This window comes from Pan paniscus, chromosome 6 (genome assembly GCF_029289425.2).
Source record: "Pan paniscus chromosome 6, NHGRI_mPanPan1-v2.0_pri, whole genome shotgun sequence".
Taxonomy (NCBI): Eukaryota; Metazoa; Chordata; class Mammalia; order Primates; family Hominidae; genus Pan; species Pan paniscus.
The window spans coordinates 11211964-11226353 of NC_073255.2; the positions used below are offsets into that span (position 1 = coordinate 11211964).

Here is a 14390-nt window from a genome sequence, read left to right on the forward strand (position 1 = left end):
CAGGAGTCCCTCTGACTCGTTTGATATGGGTCAGTTTTGCCAGAAGGTTCACAACCCTTGTTAGGCGCAGCGGCTCACACCTGTAATCCCAGCACTTTGGGAGGCTGAGGCGGGCGGATCTCTTGAGGTCAGGAGTTTCAGACCATTCTGGCCAACATGGTAAAGCCCCCACTTCCACTAAAAATAAAAAAATAAGCCGGGTGTGGTGGCACACACCTGTAATTTCAGCTACTTGGGAGCCTGAGGCACAGGAATCGCTTGAACCTGGGAGGCAGAGGTTGGAGCTGCTGAGATCATGCCACTGCACCCCAGCCTGGGAAACAGAGTGAGACTCCATCTCAAAAAAAAGAAAGAGCCAGGCGCGGTGGCTCACGCCTATAATCCCAGCACTTTGGGAGGCGGAGGCGGGTGGATCAGGAGGTCAGGAGATCGAGACCAACCTGGCTAACACGGTGAAACCCCGTCTCTACTAAAAATACAAAAAAATTAGCCAGGCGTGGTGGCGGACTCCTGTAGTCCCAGATACTAGGGAGGCTGAGGCAGGAGAATGGCATGAACCTGGGAGGCGCAGCTTGCAATGAGCTGAGATCGCGCCACTGCACTCCAGCCTGGGCGGCAGAGCAAGACTCCGTCTCAAAAAAAAAAAAAAAAGAAAGAAAGAAATTGACTCCTTGGTACCTTCCGAAAGCAGCCACCCATCTGAGGCTAGCTTGATTGGATCTGCGTGGGTGTTTTCTGTGTGCCTTCGTCCTCTAGTGGCCAGATGTGGAATTTCCAAAAACCGGAGCTCTGCCCAGTACCACCCAGCCATCCTCACAACTATCTGGGTTAACTGGAATCTGTAGCCTGGAATCTGCTGGAAGTGCTGTGGGTGTTTCTCTAGTTTTGAAACAATTCCTTTTGTCCCTGCACTTTAAAAGCCATTTGCAGCGTAACATAGTACATATCCTTTTAAGCAATGACAAGGGCACTTTTTTATAATACTAAAATAAAATGCTCTGCCTAGTTTCATCTTGGGCACTTAAAAGGTGAGAGTCACCTGGCGTGGTGGCTGACGCCTGTAATCCCAACACTTTGGGAGGCTGAGGTGGGCGGATCACCTGGGATCAGGAGTTCAAGACTAGCCTGGCCAACATGGTGAAACCTCGTCTGTACTAAAAATACAAAAATTAGCTAGGTGTGGTGGTGCACACCTGTAATCCCAGGTACTTGGGAGGCTGAGGCAGAGGAATCCCTGGAACTCAGGAGGCAGAGGTTGCAGTGAGCCGAGATCATGCCACTGCACTCCAGCCTGGGCTGGAGTCAAGACTCAGTCTCAAAAACAAAAACAAAAAACAAAAAAACTGCCAAGAAAGGCTATGAAGAATACTCTGTAATTTGCAAATTCTGAAACTGACTGAAAGAACGAGCAAAGAAGAATATTAAGGGTATTTTATTTTTCCCCAAAATTCATGATGGGATAAATATGGCAGGATGTTATTCTGTGTTAAATCTACACAGTGGGCCCTTAGGTGTCAGGCATCTTCTATGTATCTGAAATATTTCCATCATTTCAAAAAAGTCATTGTGAGTCACTTTTGTAAGAGCTGTGCTTTGATCTCGATAGTTCATCTGGGAAATAAGAGTTTCTTAAAGTTTTTTTTTTTTTTTTTTTTAAGACAGAGTCTCACTCTGTGGCCCAGGCTGGAGTGCAGTGGTGGGATCTTGGCTCATTGCAACCTCCGCCTCCCGGGTTCAAGTGATTCTCCTCCCTCAGCCTCCTGAGTAGCTGGGACTACAGGCGCATACCACCACGTGAGGCTAATTTTTTGTATTTTTAGTAGAGACAGGGTTTCACTGCGTTGCCAGGATGGTCTCAATCTCCTGACCTCATGATCCGCCTGCTCGGCCTCTCAAAGTGCTGGGATTACAGGCGTGAGCCATCGGGCCCAGCCGAAATTTTACTTCTTAAGAAAATTTGTGGGCTGGGCGCAGTGGGTCACACCTTTAATCCCTGCACTTTGAGAGGCTGAAGTGGGTGGATCACTTGAGGCCAGGAGTTCCAGACCAGCCTGAAACTGGACATGGTGAAACCCCGTCTCTACTAAAAATACAAAAATTAGCCAGGCATGGTGGCATGCGTCTGTAATCCCAGCTACTCAGGAGGCTGAGGCACGAGAATTGCTTGAACCCAGGAGATGGAGGTTGCAGTAAGTGGAGATTGCACCACTGCACTCCAGCCTGGGCTACAGAGGGAGACTCTGTCTGAAAAAAAAAAAAGAAAGAAAGAAAAAAAAGAAGCAAAAAATTGTGGCTCATGCCTGTAATCCTAGCACTTTGGGAGGCTTGAGGCCAGGAGTTCAAGACTAGCCTGAGCCACATGGCAAAACCCAGTCTCTACTAAAAATGCAAAAAAATTAGCCAGATGTGGTGGCACGTGCCTATAGTCTGAGCTACTCAGGTGGCTGAGGTGGGAGGATCGCTTGAGCCTGGGAGGTGGAGGTTGCAGTGAGCCAAGATCACACCACTGTACTCCAGCCTGCAGGACAGAATGAAACACTGTCTCAAAAATAAAATAAAATAAAATTTGTATACTACCAGTTTCCCAAAAGAGATTTCTTTGAAATTAAATTGTTTTGTAGGGTTTTGTTATTGTTTGTAACATTAAGTTCACAATACCTTTACTTATACTAACAAAAGTTTATGTAGAAACATTATCTTATTGCTAAGTACAAATCCTGTTTTTAAAAGAACTATTACTTTTAAGAATTTGGCAGGCATGAGGCGGGGCATGGTGGCTCATGCCTGTAATCCCAGCACTTTGGGAGGCCGAAGCGGACGGATCACCAGAGATCAGGAGTTTGAGACCAGCCTGTCCAACATGGTGAAACCCCATCTCTACTAAAAATACAAAAAAAAAAAAAAAAATAGCTGGGTGTGGTGGTGCGTGCCTGTAATCCCAGCTACTCGGGAGGCTGAGGTCGGAGAATCGTTTGAACCCAGAAGGCAGAAGTTGCAGTGAGCTGCGATCGCACCACTGCACTCCAGCCTGGGTGACAGAGTGAGACTCTGTCTCAAAAAAAAAAAAAAAAAAAAGGATTTGGCAGGCATGGTGGCTCATGCCTGTAATCCTAGCACTTTGGTTTGGGAGGACGAGGTGGGTGGATCGCTTGAACTCAGGAATTTGACCAGCCTGGGCAACGTGGCAAAACCCGTCTCTACAAAAAATACAAAAATTAGTCAGGTGTTGTGCTGTGCACCTATAGTCCCAGCTACTTAGGAGACTGAAGCAGGAGGATCACTTGAACCTTGGGAAGTCGAGGCTACAGTGAGCCGAGATTGGGCCACTGTGTTCCAGTGTGGATGACAAAGTAAGACCCTAAGAAAAGAAAAAAAAAAAGTCGAGGCCAGGAGCAGTGGCTCACGCCTGTAATCCCAGCACTTTGGGAGGCCAAGGCAAGCAGATTACAAGGTCTGGAGTTCGAGACCAGCCTGGCCAACATAGTGAAAACCTGTCTCTACTAAAAATACAAAAAATAAGCCTGGTATGGTGACACACGCCTGTAGTCCCACCTACTCGGGAGGCTGAGGCAAGAGAATCACTTGAACCCAGGAGGCAGAGGTTGCAGTGAGCCGAGATCCACCACTGCATTCCAGCCTGGGCAACAGAACGAGACTCCGTCCTCCCCGCCCCCCCCCAAAAAAAATAAATAAATATAAATATAAATATATATATATATATATACACATGATCATAGGCACAACCTACTACTGAATTAATGGTGGCTCAGCGTTTTGGTTATATATTTGCATGCCACACATACGTATCATGATATGTTTGTGTGTATGTAATTACGGAGAGATTAGGCAAAGTTGAACAAGCATCATTTGAAAATAAACTTTGTTTTCATGCATACATAAAATTAGAGAACTTGTTTTACCTCACCCTTAAGTTTTAAATAGTTTATTTATTTTATTTATTTTTTTCAGATGGAGTCTTGCTCTGTCGCCCAGGCTGAAGGGCAGTGGTGGGATCTCAGCTCACTGCAACCTCCGCCTCCCAGGTTCAAGTGATTCTCGTGCCTCAGCCTTCCAAGTAGCTGGGATTACAGGTGCCCAAAACCATGCCTGGCTAAGTTTTTTGTATTTTTAGTAGAGATGGGGTTTCCTCATGTTGGCCAGGCTGGTCTCGAACTCCTGACCTCAGATGATCCGCCTGCCTCAGCCTCCCAAAGTACTGTGATTACAGGCGTGAGCCACTGCACCTGGCCCAGTCTTGGGTACTTTAAAGAAACTCCTAGACGGCATATTTCATCCATAGATACTACATTCTAGTCCTAGTTGATAAAGACTTTTTATCACACCAACAAAGTTAGTAATTCTTTTTTTTTTTTTTTTTTTTTTTTTGAGATGGAGTCTCGCTCTGTCGCCCAGGTTGGAGTGCAGTGGCACATCTCGGCTCACTGCAAGCTCTGCCTCCCGGGTTCACACCATTCTTCTGCCTCAGCCTCCCGAGTAGCTGGGACTACAGGCGCCCCCCCAGCAAGCCCGGCTACTTTTTTCTATTTTTTTTAGTAGAGATGGGGTTTCACCGTGCTAGCCAGGGTTGTCCTGATCTCCTGACCTCGTGATCTGCCCGCCTCGGCCTCCCAAAGTGCTGGGATTACAGGCGTGAGCCACCGCCCCTGGCTAGTAATTCTTAAATATCATCTAACAGTCTATGTTCAAATTTTCCTGTCTCAAAAACATCTTTTTATCTCTGATCAATGGTGTCCAGCAAAAAAAAAAAAAAAAACAAAACCAAAAACATATTTTTTATGGTTTGTCAATTTGAAGCACATCCAAAGTCTGCACGTAGCAGAAGCAGATTATCACTTTTTTTCTTTCTTTCCTTTTTTTTTTTTTTTTTTTGGAGAGAGGGTCTCTCTCTGTTGCCCAGGCTAGGGGGCAGTGGTGCCATCATAGCTCACTGCAGTCTTTAACTCCTTTAACTCCTGGGCTCAAGCAATCCTCCCACCACAGCCTTCTGAGTACTTAGGACTACAGGCCCATGCCAAGACACCTGGCCAATTCTTAAATTTCTTGTAGAGACGGAGGTCTCACTATGTTACCCAGGCTGGTCTCCAACTCCCGGGCTCAAGTGATCCTCCCGCCTCAGCCTCCCAAAATGCTGGGATTACAGGTGTGAGTCACCATGCTCAGCCTGGCCCACTTTTATAACTAAAGGCTTAAAACTCACCAGCAACAGCCAGGCTTTTAGAGTATATAGTAGTGCGTGCTGTGGTGGTATTTAGTAACTAACCCATCAAAAAAACTAATATATGCACATATATACATACTTTTTTTTTTTTTTTTTTGAGTTGGAGTCTCACTCTGTCGCCAGGCTGGAGTGCAGGGTGCAATCTCGGCTCATTGCAACCTCTGCCTCCCAGGGTCAGCGACCTCCCTGCCTCAGCCTCCTGAGTAGCTGGGACTACGGGTGTGCACCACCACGCCCAGCTAATTTTTGTATTTTTAGTAGAGACGGGGTTTCACCATGTTGGCCGAGATGGTCTGGATCTTTTGACCTTGTGCCCTATCCGCCTCGGCCTCCCAAATTGCTGGGATTACAGGCGTGAGCCACCGTGCCCGGCCCATACACATACATTTATTGTACATTTTACTGATTCAAAGAATGTTGTGTTGGAGATCCCCCAAACCACCTTCAAGTTGAGTGATTTTTTTTTTTTTTTTTTTTTTTGAGACAGAGTCTCTCTCTGTCACCCAGGCTGGAGTGCAACTGCAATCTCGGCTCACTGCAACCTCTACCTCCTGGGTTCAAGGGATTTTCCTGCCTCAGCCTCCCAAGTACCTGGGATTACAGGTGCATGGCACCACGCCTGGCTAATTTTTATATTTTTAGTATCACCATGTTGGTCAGGCTGGTCTCAAACTCCCGACTTCAAGTGATCTACCTGCCTCGGCCTCCCAAACTGCTGGGATCACAGAAGTGAGCTACTGAGCCCGGCCACGTTCTATGATTTGCTAGAAGCACTCAGGCTCAGAAAGGCTGTCATACTTATGGTTGTAGCTTATTACAGTGAATGGATATGGATTCAAATCAGCAAAGGAAAAGGTGCATAGGGCAGTGTCTGGGAGACGCCAGGCATAAGCTTCCTTTCACAGTGGAGTCATATATATATCCTTAATTTGCCCAGCAACAATGTGTGACAACTTGCATAAAGTATGTCCAACTAGGGAAGCTTCCCTGAGCCTGGGTGTCCAAGGGATTTTATTAGGCTCAGTCATGTAAGCATGGAGCATCTGTGTGACTCACCTTACCTACTCAGTCTCCAGCCGCCCACCCAGAGGTTAACCTAATACAGCATGGCGCAAGGCTGCCACCACCAACCCACTGTTAGCATAAACTACTAGATGTTGCCCAAGGCCTGAGATATACAAATACACTCCTATCAAGTAGAATATTCTAAGGGCTCAGAAGTTATGTTTTAGGAGCTGGTCAAGAGCCAATCCTTTCTTTAGAATGTGCATACCCCCCCAGACCTGTTGTGATAACACTGTGCTGCATAGATGTGTAGCAGATAATTTATTACACAAATAATAATGATGACATATAATACTCTTTACTATAATTCCAGATTTCCAGATAGCCTGTCACAGATGCTTTTTTTTTTTTTTTTTTTTTTTTTTTTTTTTTGGAGACAGTCTTGCACTGTCGCCCAGGCTGGAGTGCAGTGGCACGATCTCAGCTCACTGCAACCTCTGACTCCCAGGCTCAAGTGATTCTCCTGCCTCAGCCCCCCGAGTAGCTGGGACTACAGGTGCCTGTGCCACCATGCCCGGCTAATTTTTGTATTTTAGTAGAGATAGGGTTTCACCATGTTGGCTAGGCTGGTTTCGAACACCTGACCTCAAGTGATCTGTCCACCTCCCAGAGTGCTGGGATTACAGGTGTGAGCCACCGCACCTGGTCAATGCCCACAATTTTCATCAGCCCAATGAAATACCCTTGTCTAAAAATATATTTGCTCACAGACCTTGCAAGCTTGTATTTTACTTTTATTATTATTAGTTTCATTTATTCTGAAACTTTTGGTACAGATCTTGCAATGTTTTTACTTTTTCTTTTAAGAGACAGGGTCTCGCTATGTTGCCCAGGCTGGTCTCAGCCTCAAGCCAGCTTGCCACCTGGCTGATGTTGCAATGTTAACATTAATTTCCTGGTACTGTTCTCTGACTTCCATCTTCTCCTTCCCAAGCCCTGCCATACCGCTCCAGCCCCACCCCTGCCTCTCATTCCTTCTACTTACTCTTTTTTTTTTTTTTTTTTTTGAGACAAAGTCTTGCTCTGTCGCCCAGGCTGGAGTGCAGTGGCGTGATCTCAGCTCACTGCAACCTCTGCCTCCCAGGTTCAATTGATTCTCCTGCCCCAGCCTCCCGAGCAGCTGGGATTACAGGCACGTGCCACCACGCCCACCTAATTTTTGTATTTTCAGTAGAGATGGAGTTTCACCATGTTGGCCAGGCTGTTCTCGAACTCCTGACCTCAAGTGATCCGCCTGCCTCGGCCTCCCAAAAGTGCTGGAATTACAGGCGTCAGCCACTGTGCCTGGCCCCACTTACTCTACACATAATCAGTTATTCATTCATTGAGAATTTAAGAATGCCTAGAATGTGCTCTATTACATTCATAGGAGTGAATAAGATGGACAAGGTGCCTCTGCTCGTGAAACTTACACTTTTAAGGGAGGAGGTAAGAGATAATAAACATGATGTAATGTCAGGGGCTCATTATGTGCCATGAAGGAAACTAAAGCAGCGTAAGGAACAGAGACTGACAGTTTTGCTGTTTTAGCTAAGGTGGTCAGGGAAGGCCTCTTTGATGCAGTGACACTTGAGCTGAGGCCTGAATGAAGTGAGAGATAGAAATGAGGCAGGAGCGGGGCACCATGGCTCACACCTGTAATCCCAGCACCTTGGGAGGCCGAGGTGGGCGGATCACTTGAGGTCTGGGGTTCAAGACCAGCCTGGGCAACATGGCGAAACCCTGTCTCTACTAAAAATACAAAAATCAGGCCGGCCACGGTGGTTTATGCCTGTAATCCCAGCACTTTGGGAGCCCGAGGCGGGTGGATCACGAGGTCAAGAGATCGAAACCGTCTTGGCCAACATGGTGAAATCCGTCTCTGCTAAAAATACAAAAATTAGCCGGGCGTGGTGGCCCATGCCTATAGTCCCAGCTACTAGGGAGGCTGAGGCAGAAGAATCGCTTGAACCCAGGAGGCGGGGGTTGCAGTGAGCCGAGATTGCGCCCTACACTCCAGCCTGGCGACAGAGCGAGACTCCGTCTCAAAAAAAAACAAAAAAAAACAAAAACAAAAAAAAGAGGCAGGAGAGGCTGGGTGCGGTGGCTCACGCCTGTAATCCCAGTACTTTGGGAAGCTGAGGTGGGCGGATCACTTGAGGTCAGGAGTTCGAGACCAGCCAAGGCCAACATGGCAAAACCCTGTCTCTACTAAAAATACAAAAATTAGCTGTGCATGGTGGCATATGCCTATAATCCCAGCTACTCAGAATGCTGAGGCAGGAGAATCACTTGAACTCAGAAGGCTGAGGTTGCAGAACTCAGATCGCGCCATGGCACTCCCACCTAGGCGACAGAACAAGACTCCATCTCAAAAAAAAAAAAAAAAGGAAATGAGGCAGGAGAATCAGGAATGAGGGTAATCAATGGTTAACAAGGGTTAAGGCATAAGCAAAAGATGAGCAGGTGCAGCCAGTTCTGGGCAAGATAAGGCAGCATAGAGGCCACATCTGCACTTCTGTGATAACAAGACAGAAGTTTCCACTTCAGCCATGAGTGTTAACCACATTCTTTCTGCTTAATGAAGACCCTAATTGAGGGGTCTCTTGAGCTGTGTGGTCTCTTGAACTTCGTGTCAATCAATCTGTGCTTTTTACTCCATTTGTTTGTCTTTTGTTGATTTGTTTTTTGTTGTTGTTGTTGTTGCTTTGTGGGGTTTTTGTTGCAATTTTTATTTATTTATTATTTTTGAGATGGAGTTTTGCTCTTGTTGCCCAGGCTGGAGTGCAGTGGTGTGATTTTGGGTCACTGCAACCTCCATCTCCCGGGTTCAAGCAATTCTCCTGCCTCAGCCTCCCGAGTAGCTGGGATTACAGGCATGTGCCACCACATCCAGCTAATTTTTAGGAGAGACGGGGTTTCGCCATGTTGGCCAGGCTGGTCTTGAACTCCTGACTTCAGGTGATCCTCCTGCCTCAGCCTCCCAAAGTGTTGGGATTACAGGCATGAGCCACCGTGCCTGGCCTAGTTTTTGTATTTTCAGTAGAGACAGGGTTTCGCCATGTTGGCCAGGCTGGTCTTGAACCCCTGACCTCAGGTGATCCACCCGCCTCAGCCTCCCCAAAGTGCTGAGATTACAGGCGTGAGTCACCGTGCCCGGCCTTGTGTTGCAATTCTCGGTTCAACGCGCAAGCCCCTGACCAACTCACAGCCAAGACTTTCCATCCAGTAACAGAAAACCTGCAGGAGGACTATTCCTGGCAGAGGAAACAGAATGTAGAACCCCTGGAGCAAAAATGACCCTGATGTCTTTTCAGAGGGGGAAAAGGCGGCAGGCAGTGGGGTGGGTGATAGAGGCAAATAGTAACCAGGGAGACAGATAAATGAGCCCTTACAAACTTTTGATGTGTGACTACCAGGGAACGGCCTTTGCCAGGGGCTGGAGTGTAATTTTTTTTTTTTTTGAGACGGAGTCTTGCTCTGTTGCCAGGCTAGAGTGCAGTGCGCGATCTTGGCTCACTGCAACCTCCGCCTCCCAGGTTCAAGCGATTCCCCTGCCTCAGCCTCCCAAGTAGCCAGGACTACAGGTGCGTGCCACCACACCTGGCTAACTTTTTTTTTTTTAATTTTAGTAGAGACGAGGTTTCACCATGTTGGCTAAGATGGTCTCAATCTCCTCCTGACCTCGTGATTCGCCCACCTTAGCCTCCCAAAGTGTTGGGATTACAGGCGTGAGGCACCGCGCCTGGCCTGGAATGTAATTTTATGCACAAAGTGCAGCCTTGCAAAGTCCCAGGCAGGGTGCAGGCTTTATCTGAAGGTTCACAAAGTCACCCTGGCTGCTGAAGAGGGCACAGCAGAATGAGAAAGCACAGTGGGGTGATGAGCCCAGGCAGGAGATGAAGGTGGCTCAGACCAGGGTGGGGCAGTGGGGGTACTGAAAAGCGCTCAGACCCCACCCCGCCAGCTGCAGGGTGGTTTCAGACCCTGAACTCAAGGGGTTCCTAACACGGGCTCCTTACAGCAAGGGGCACAGATGGAAGCAATGTTGTCCCATGCTTGCAAGTCTCACAGACCGGGATATGAGTCCCACACCTGCCATTGACAGCCTGGGTCTCTAGGCTAGTTAATTCCTCCAGGCCTGAAGAGTCCCTCCTTATAAAATGAAAATTTCGGTCAGGTGTAGTGGCTCACGCCTGTAATACCAGCACTTTGGGAGGCTGCGGCGGGAGGACGGTTTGAGGCCAGGAGTTCAAGACCGGCCTGGGCAACAGAGTGAGACTCCCGTCTCTACAAAAAATAAGAAAATTTATGGAGAAACCCCATCTCTACTAAAAATACAAAATTAGCTGGGCATGGTGACACATGCCTGTAATCCCAGCTACTCAGGAGGCTGAGGCAGGAGAATCGCTTGAACCCAGGAGATGGAGGTTGTGGTGAACCAAGATCGCGCCATTGCACTCCAGCCTGGGGCAACAAGAGCAAAACTCTGTCTCAAAATAAATAAATAAATAAATAAATAAATAAATAAAAATAAATTAGCCGGGAGTGTGGCACGTGCCTTTGGTCTCAGCTACTCAGGCGGTTGAGGTGGGAGAGTCGCTGGAATCCAGGAATTCAAGGCGGCATTCAGGAGTTCAAGGCTGCAGTGAGTCATGATTGCGCCACTGCACTCCACCCTGAACGACAGAGCCATACGCCGCCTTAAACAAACAGACAAACAGGGCCGGGCGCGGTGGTTCACGCCTGTAATCCTAGCACTTTGGGAGGCCCAGGCGGGCGAATCACTTGAGGTCAGGGGTTCGAGACCAGCCTGGCCAACATGGTGAAACTTCGTCTCTACTAAAAATACAAAAATTAGCCGTGGTGGCGCGCTCCTGTAATCACAGCTACACCAGAGCCTGAGGCAGGTGAATCGCTTGAGCCCGGGAGGCGAAGGATGCAGTGAGCCGAGATCACACCCACTGCACTCCAGCCTGGGAACAGAGCGAGACTCCGTCACCAAAAAAAAAAAAAAAAACCACAAAGAAGGAAAAGGAAATATCACCAGAACGGATATCACTGCACTTTTCACGAAAAAGAAAAAGAAAATACCAGAACGGATTTCACCGACCGGCAGACCTGCAATCGACTCAGCCAGCGCCTTCCGGATCAGCGTTTCTGCGCAGGCGCAGACAGCGCCGGCGGAAGAGGCGGTGTAGGGCTCAGTGCGCTTGCGCCGATCTCGGCCTCAGCGTGAGCATGCGCAGGTCCCCGCCCTCGCTGCGTTTGCGCTTGAGCGCAGATAATTTGGTGGCGGCGTCCGGAGGGTGCTGGTCTGTTCTCGGTGAACGGCGCGCGGGGTTTCTCCTGAGTGCGAGCTACGGGACCTTCGCCATGCCGGGGATGGTACTCTTCGGCCGGCGCTGGGCCATCGCCAGCGACGACTTGGTCTTCCCAGGGTTCTTCGAGCTGGTCGTGCGAGTGCTGTGGTAAGGACGGCGGCTACGGGGGCGGTGGAGCCCACCGGGGAGGGAGCGGGGGGCGAGCTGTCCCTTGAGACGGTGACAGAAGTGGCTTCCCAAGCACTGTCGCGGTCCCAGCGCTGGCCACGCATCCTCTTATCGAGTTCTCACCACCGCCCGAACAGGTGGGCAGTGGTGCTGTGTCCATTTGACGGATGACAAACCGAAGCCCCCAGAGTGTGTGGGCTGGACCCGGGGGACAAACAGGGGGTCTGGAAGTCCGCGCAGCAGGACGCGAGCACCCCTTTGTGTGCAGCGCCGAGACCTGGCCCTGGGGTGCCACGAGGGTGTTACCGCCGGCAAAAGCCTTGGCCTCGAGGTCTCCTTTCTTGAGGCGGGAGCAGCCACTTGTGCCCTTCCTTCCCTTTGTACGAGGCACTTCAATCTGCAACACGAAGGATAGGAAAAAATACCGAGCCGGTTGTGGCTGCATTTCGTGAGAAGGAGACAGGCTCAACATACAACGCTGTTGTCTTTCAAAGTGTGGAATCAGTGGGAAGTGGCATTGGTACCTGAAGTCTGTTCCCAGAGGATCTGTGCAGGGAATGAATCATTGTTATGCAAAAGTAGATTCTTGGCTGGGCGCCACGGCTCACGCCTGTTATCTCAGCACATTGAGAGGCTGAGACGGGAGGATTGCATGAGGGCAGGAGTTTGAGACCAACCTGGGCAACATAGTGAGACCCCTTTTCTTTTTATTTTTTTTGAGACAGGGTCTCACTCTACTACCCAGGCGGGAGTGCAGTGGTGCGATCACCACTCACTGCAGCCTCAACCTCCTGGGCTCAAGCGATCTTCCCACTTCACTCTTCCAAGTAGCTGGGACCACAGACTCGTGCCACCACGCCCAGCTAACTTTTTCTATTTTTTGTAGAGATGGAGTCTCACCGTGTTGCCCAGGCTAGTGTCCAACTCTTGTGCTCAAGTGATCCTCCTGCCTTGGCCTCCCAAAGTGCTAGGATTACAGACGTGAGCCGCCGTGCCGGGCCTAGATCTTTTATTGTTGGCAATTATATTCCAGGCCAGGTGCAGTGATTCATGCCTGTAATCCCAGCACTTTGGGAGGCCAAGGCAGGAAGATCACTTGAAGCCAGGAGTTCAAGACCAGTCTGGGCAACATAGCAAGACCCTGTCTCTACAAAAAGAAAATTATATTCCAAAGTGAACCTTGCCTTGTTTTGGAAAATATTAACTCCTTTTATTTCTTTTTTCTTTCTTTTTTTTTTTTTTTTTTTTTTGAGACAGAGTCTCATGTCGTTGCCCAGGCTGGAGTGCAGTGGCACGATCTCGGCTCACTGCCACCTCCACGTCCCAGGTTCAAGCAATTCTCCTGTCTCAGCCTCTCGAGTAGCTGGGACCACAGGCGCGCACCACTACGCCCAGCTATTTTTTTTTGTATTTTTCATAGAGACAGGGTTTCACCATGTTGATCAGGATGGTCTCGATCTCCTGACCTTGTGATCCGCCCACCTCAGCCTCCCAAAGTGCTGTGATTACAGGTGTGAGCCACCGCGCCCGGTCCCCTTTTATTTCTTTGTATCATGTTCTACACAGCAGCTCCTTGGATTTCATTTCTGACCCTTCCCTTTTTTTTTTGCCAGGTGGATTGGCATTCTGACGTTGTATCTCATGCACAGAGGGAAGCTGGACTGTGCTGGTGGAGCCTTGCTCAGCAGTTACTTGATCGTCCTCATGATTCTCCTGGCAGTTGTCATATGTACTGTGTCAGCCATCATGTGTGTCAGCATGAGAGGTAAAAAGTAGCCTTTTCTATTTGATACCTATTTTTTTATAGCTTTATTGAGATATAATTCACATACCATACAATTCACTTCTGTAAACTTTCCAATTCAACAGTTTTTAATATAATCACAGAGTTGTGCAGCCATCACCATCATCAAGTTTATACCATTTTCTTCACTCCTGAAAGAAATCCTGTACCAGGCGGGACACAGTGGCTCACACCTGTAATCCCAGCACTTTGGGAAGCCGAGGTGGGTGGATCGCTTGAGGCCAGGAGCATGAGACTAGCCTGGCCAACACAGTGGAACCCCATCTCTACGTCTCTACTAAAAATAGAGAAAATTATGTTGGTGCATGCTTGTAATCCCAGCTGCTAGGGAGCTGAGATCATGCCACCGTACTCCAGCCTGAGTGACAGAGTGGAGACTCTGTCACAAAACGGAAAGAAAGAGATCCCATACCCATTAGCAGTCACTCCTCATTTTCCCCAAACTCTCCCAACCCTAAGCATTCACTAATTTGCTTTCTGTCTGTGTACATTTGCCTATTGTGGACATCATATAAGTGGAATTAATTCACTGTGTGGCCTTTTGGTCTGGTTTCTTAAACTTAGCATAATGTCTTCAAGGTTCATCCATGTTTTAGCATGTATCAGTACTTCATTTTTATGGCTGAATAAGAGCATCGAATGAATGGACCACATTTTATTTATCCCTTTGCCATTTGGTAGGCATTTGGATTGTTTCCATTTTTCACCTATTACGAATAGTGCAGCTATGAACATTCGCATACAAGTGTTTATACAGACATGTTTTCATTTCTCTTGAGTGTGTACCTAGGAGTGAATTGCTGGATCATGT

The 14390-nt window shown here is 48.3% G+C and overlaps 1 protein-coding gene across 3 annotated transcripts in view; it reads left to right on the forward strand.

Moving 5' to 3' along the window:
* Positions 1-10680: 10680 nt before the first annotated feature.
* DAGLB (diacylglycerol lipase beta) overlaps positions 10681-14390 on the forward strand; it is a 39378-nt gene continuing 35668 nt past the window's right edge. Inside the window, exons 1-2 of one of the 3 annotated variants that reach the window (XM_034963660.3) lie at positions 10681-11754; positions 13389-13540. In XM_034963660.3, coding sequence (XP_034819551.1) covers positions 11525-11754; positions 13389-13540 — 382 coding nt within the window. In that variant the 5' untranslated portion in view covers positions 10681-11524. The remainder of the gene's footprint in view (positions 11755-13388; positions 13541-14390) is intronic. The other 2 variants (XM_034963659.3, XM_034963662.2) reach the window with 2 other exon arrangements.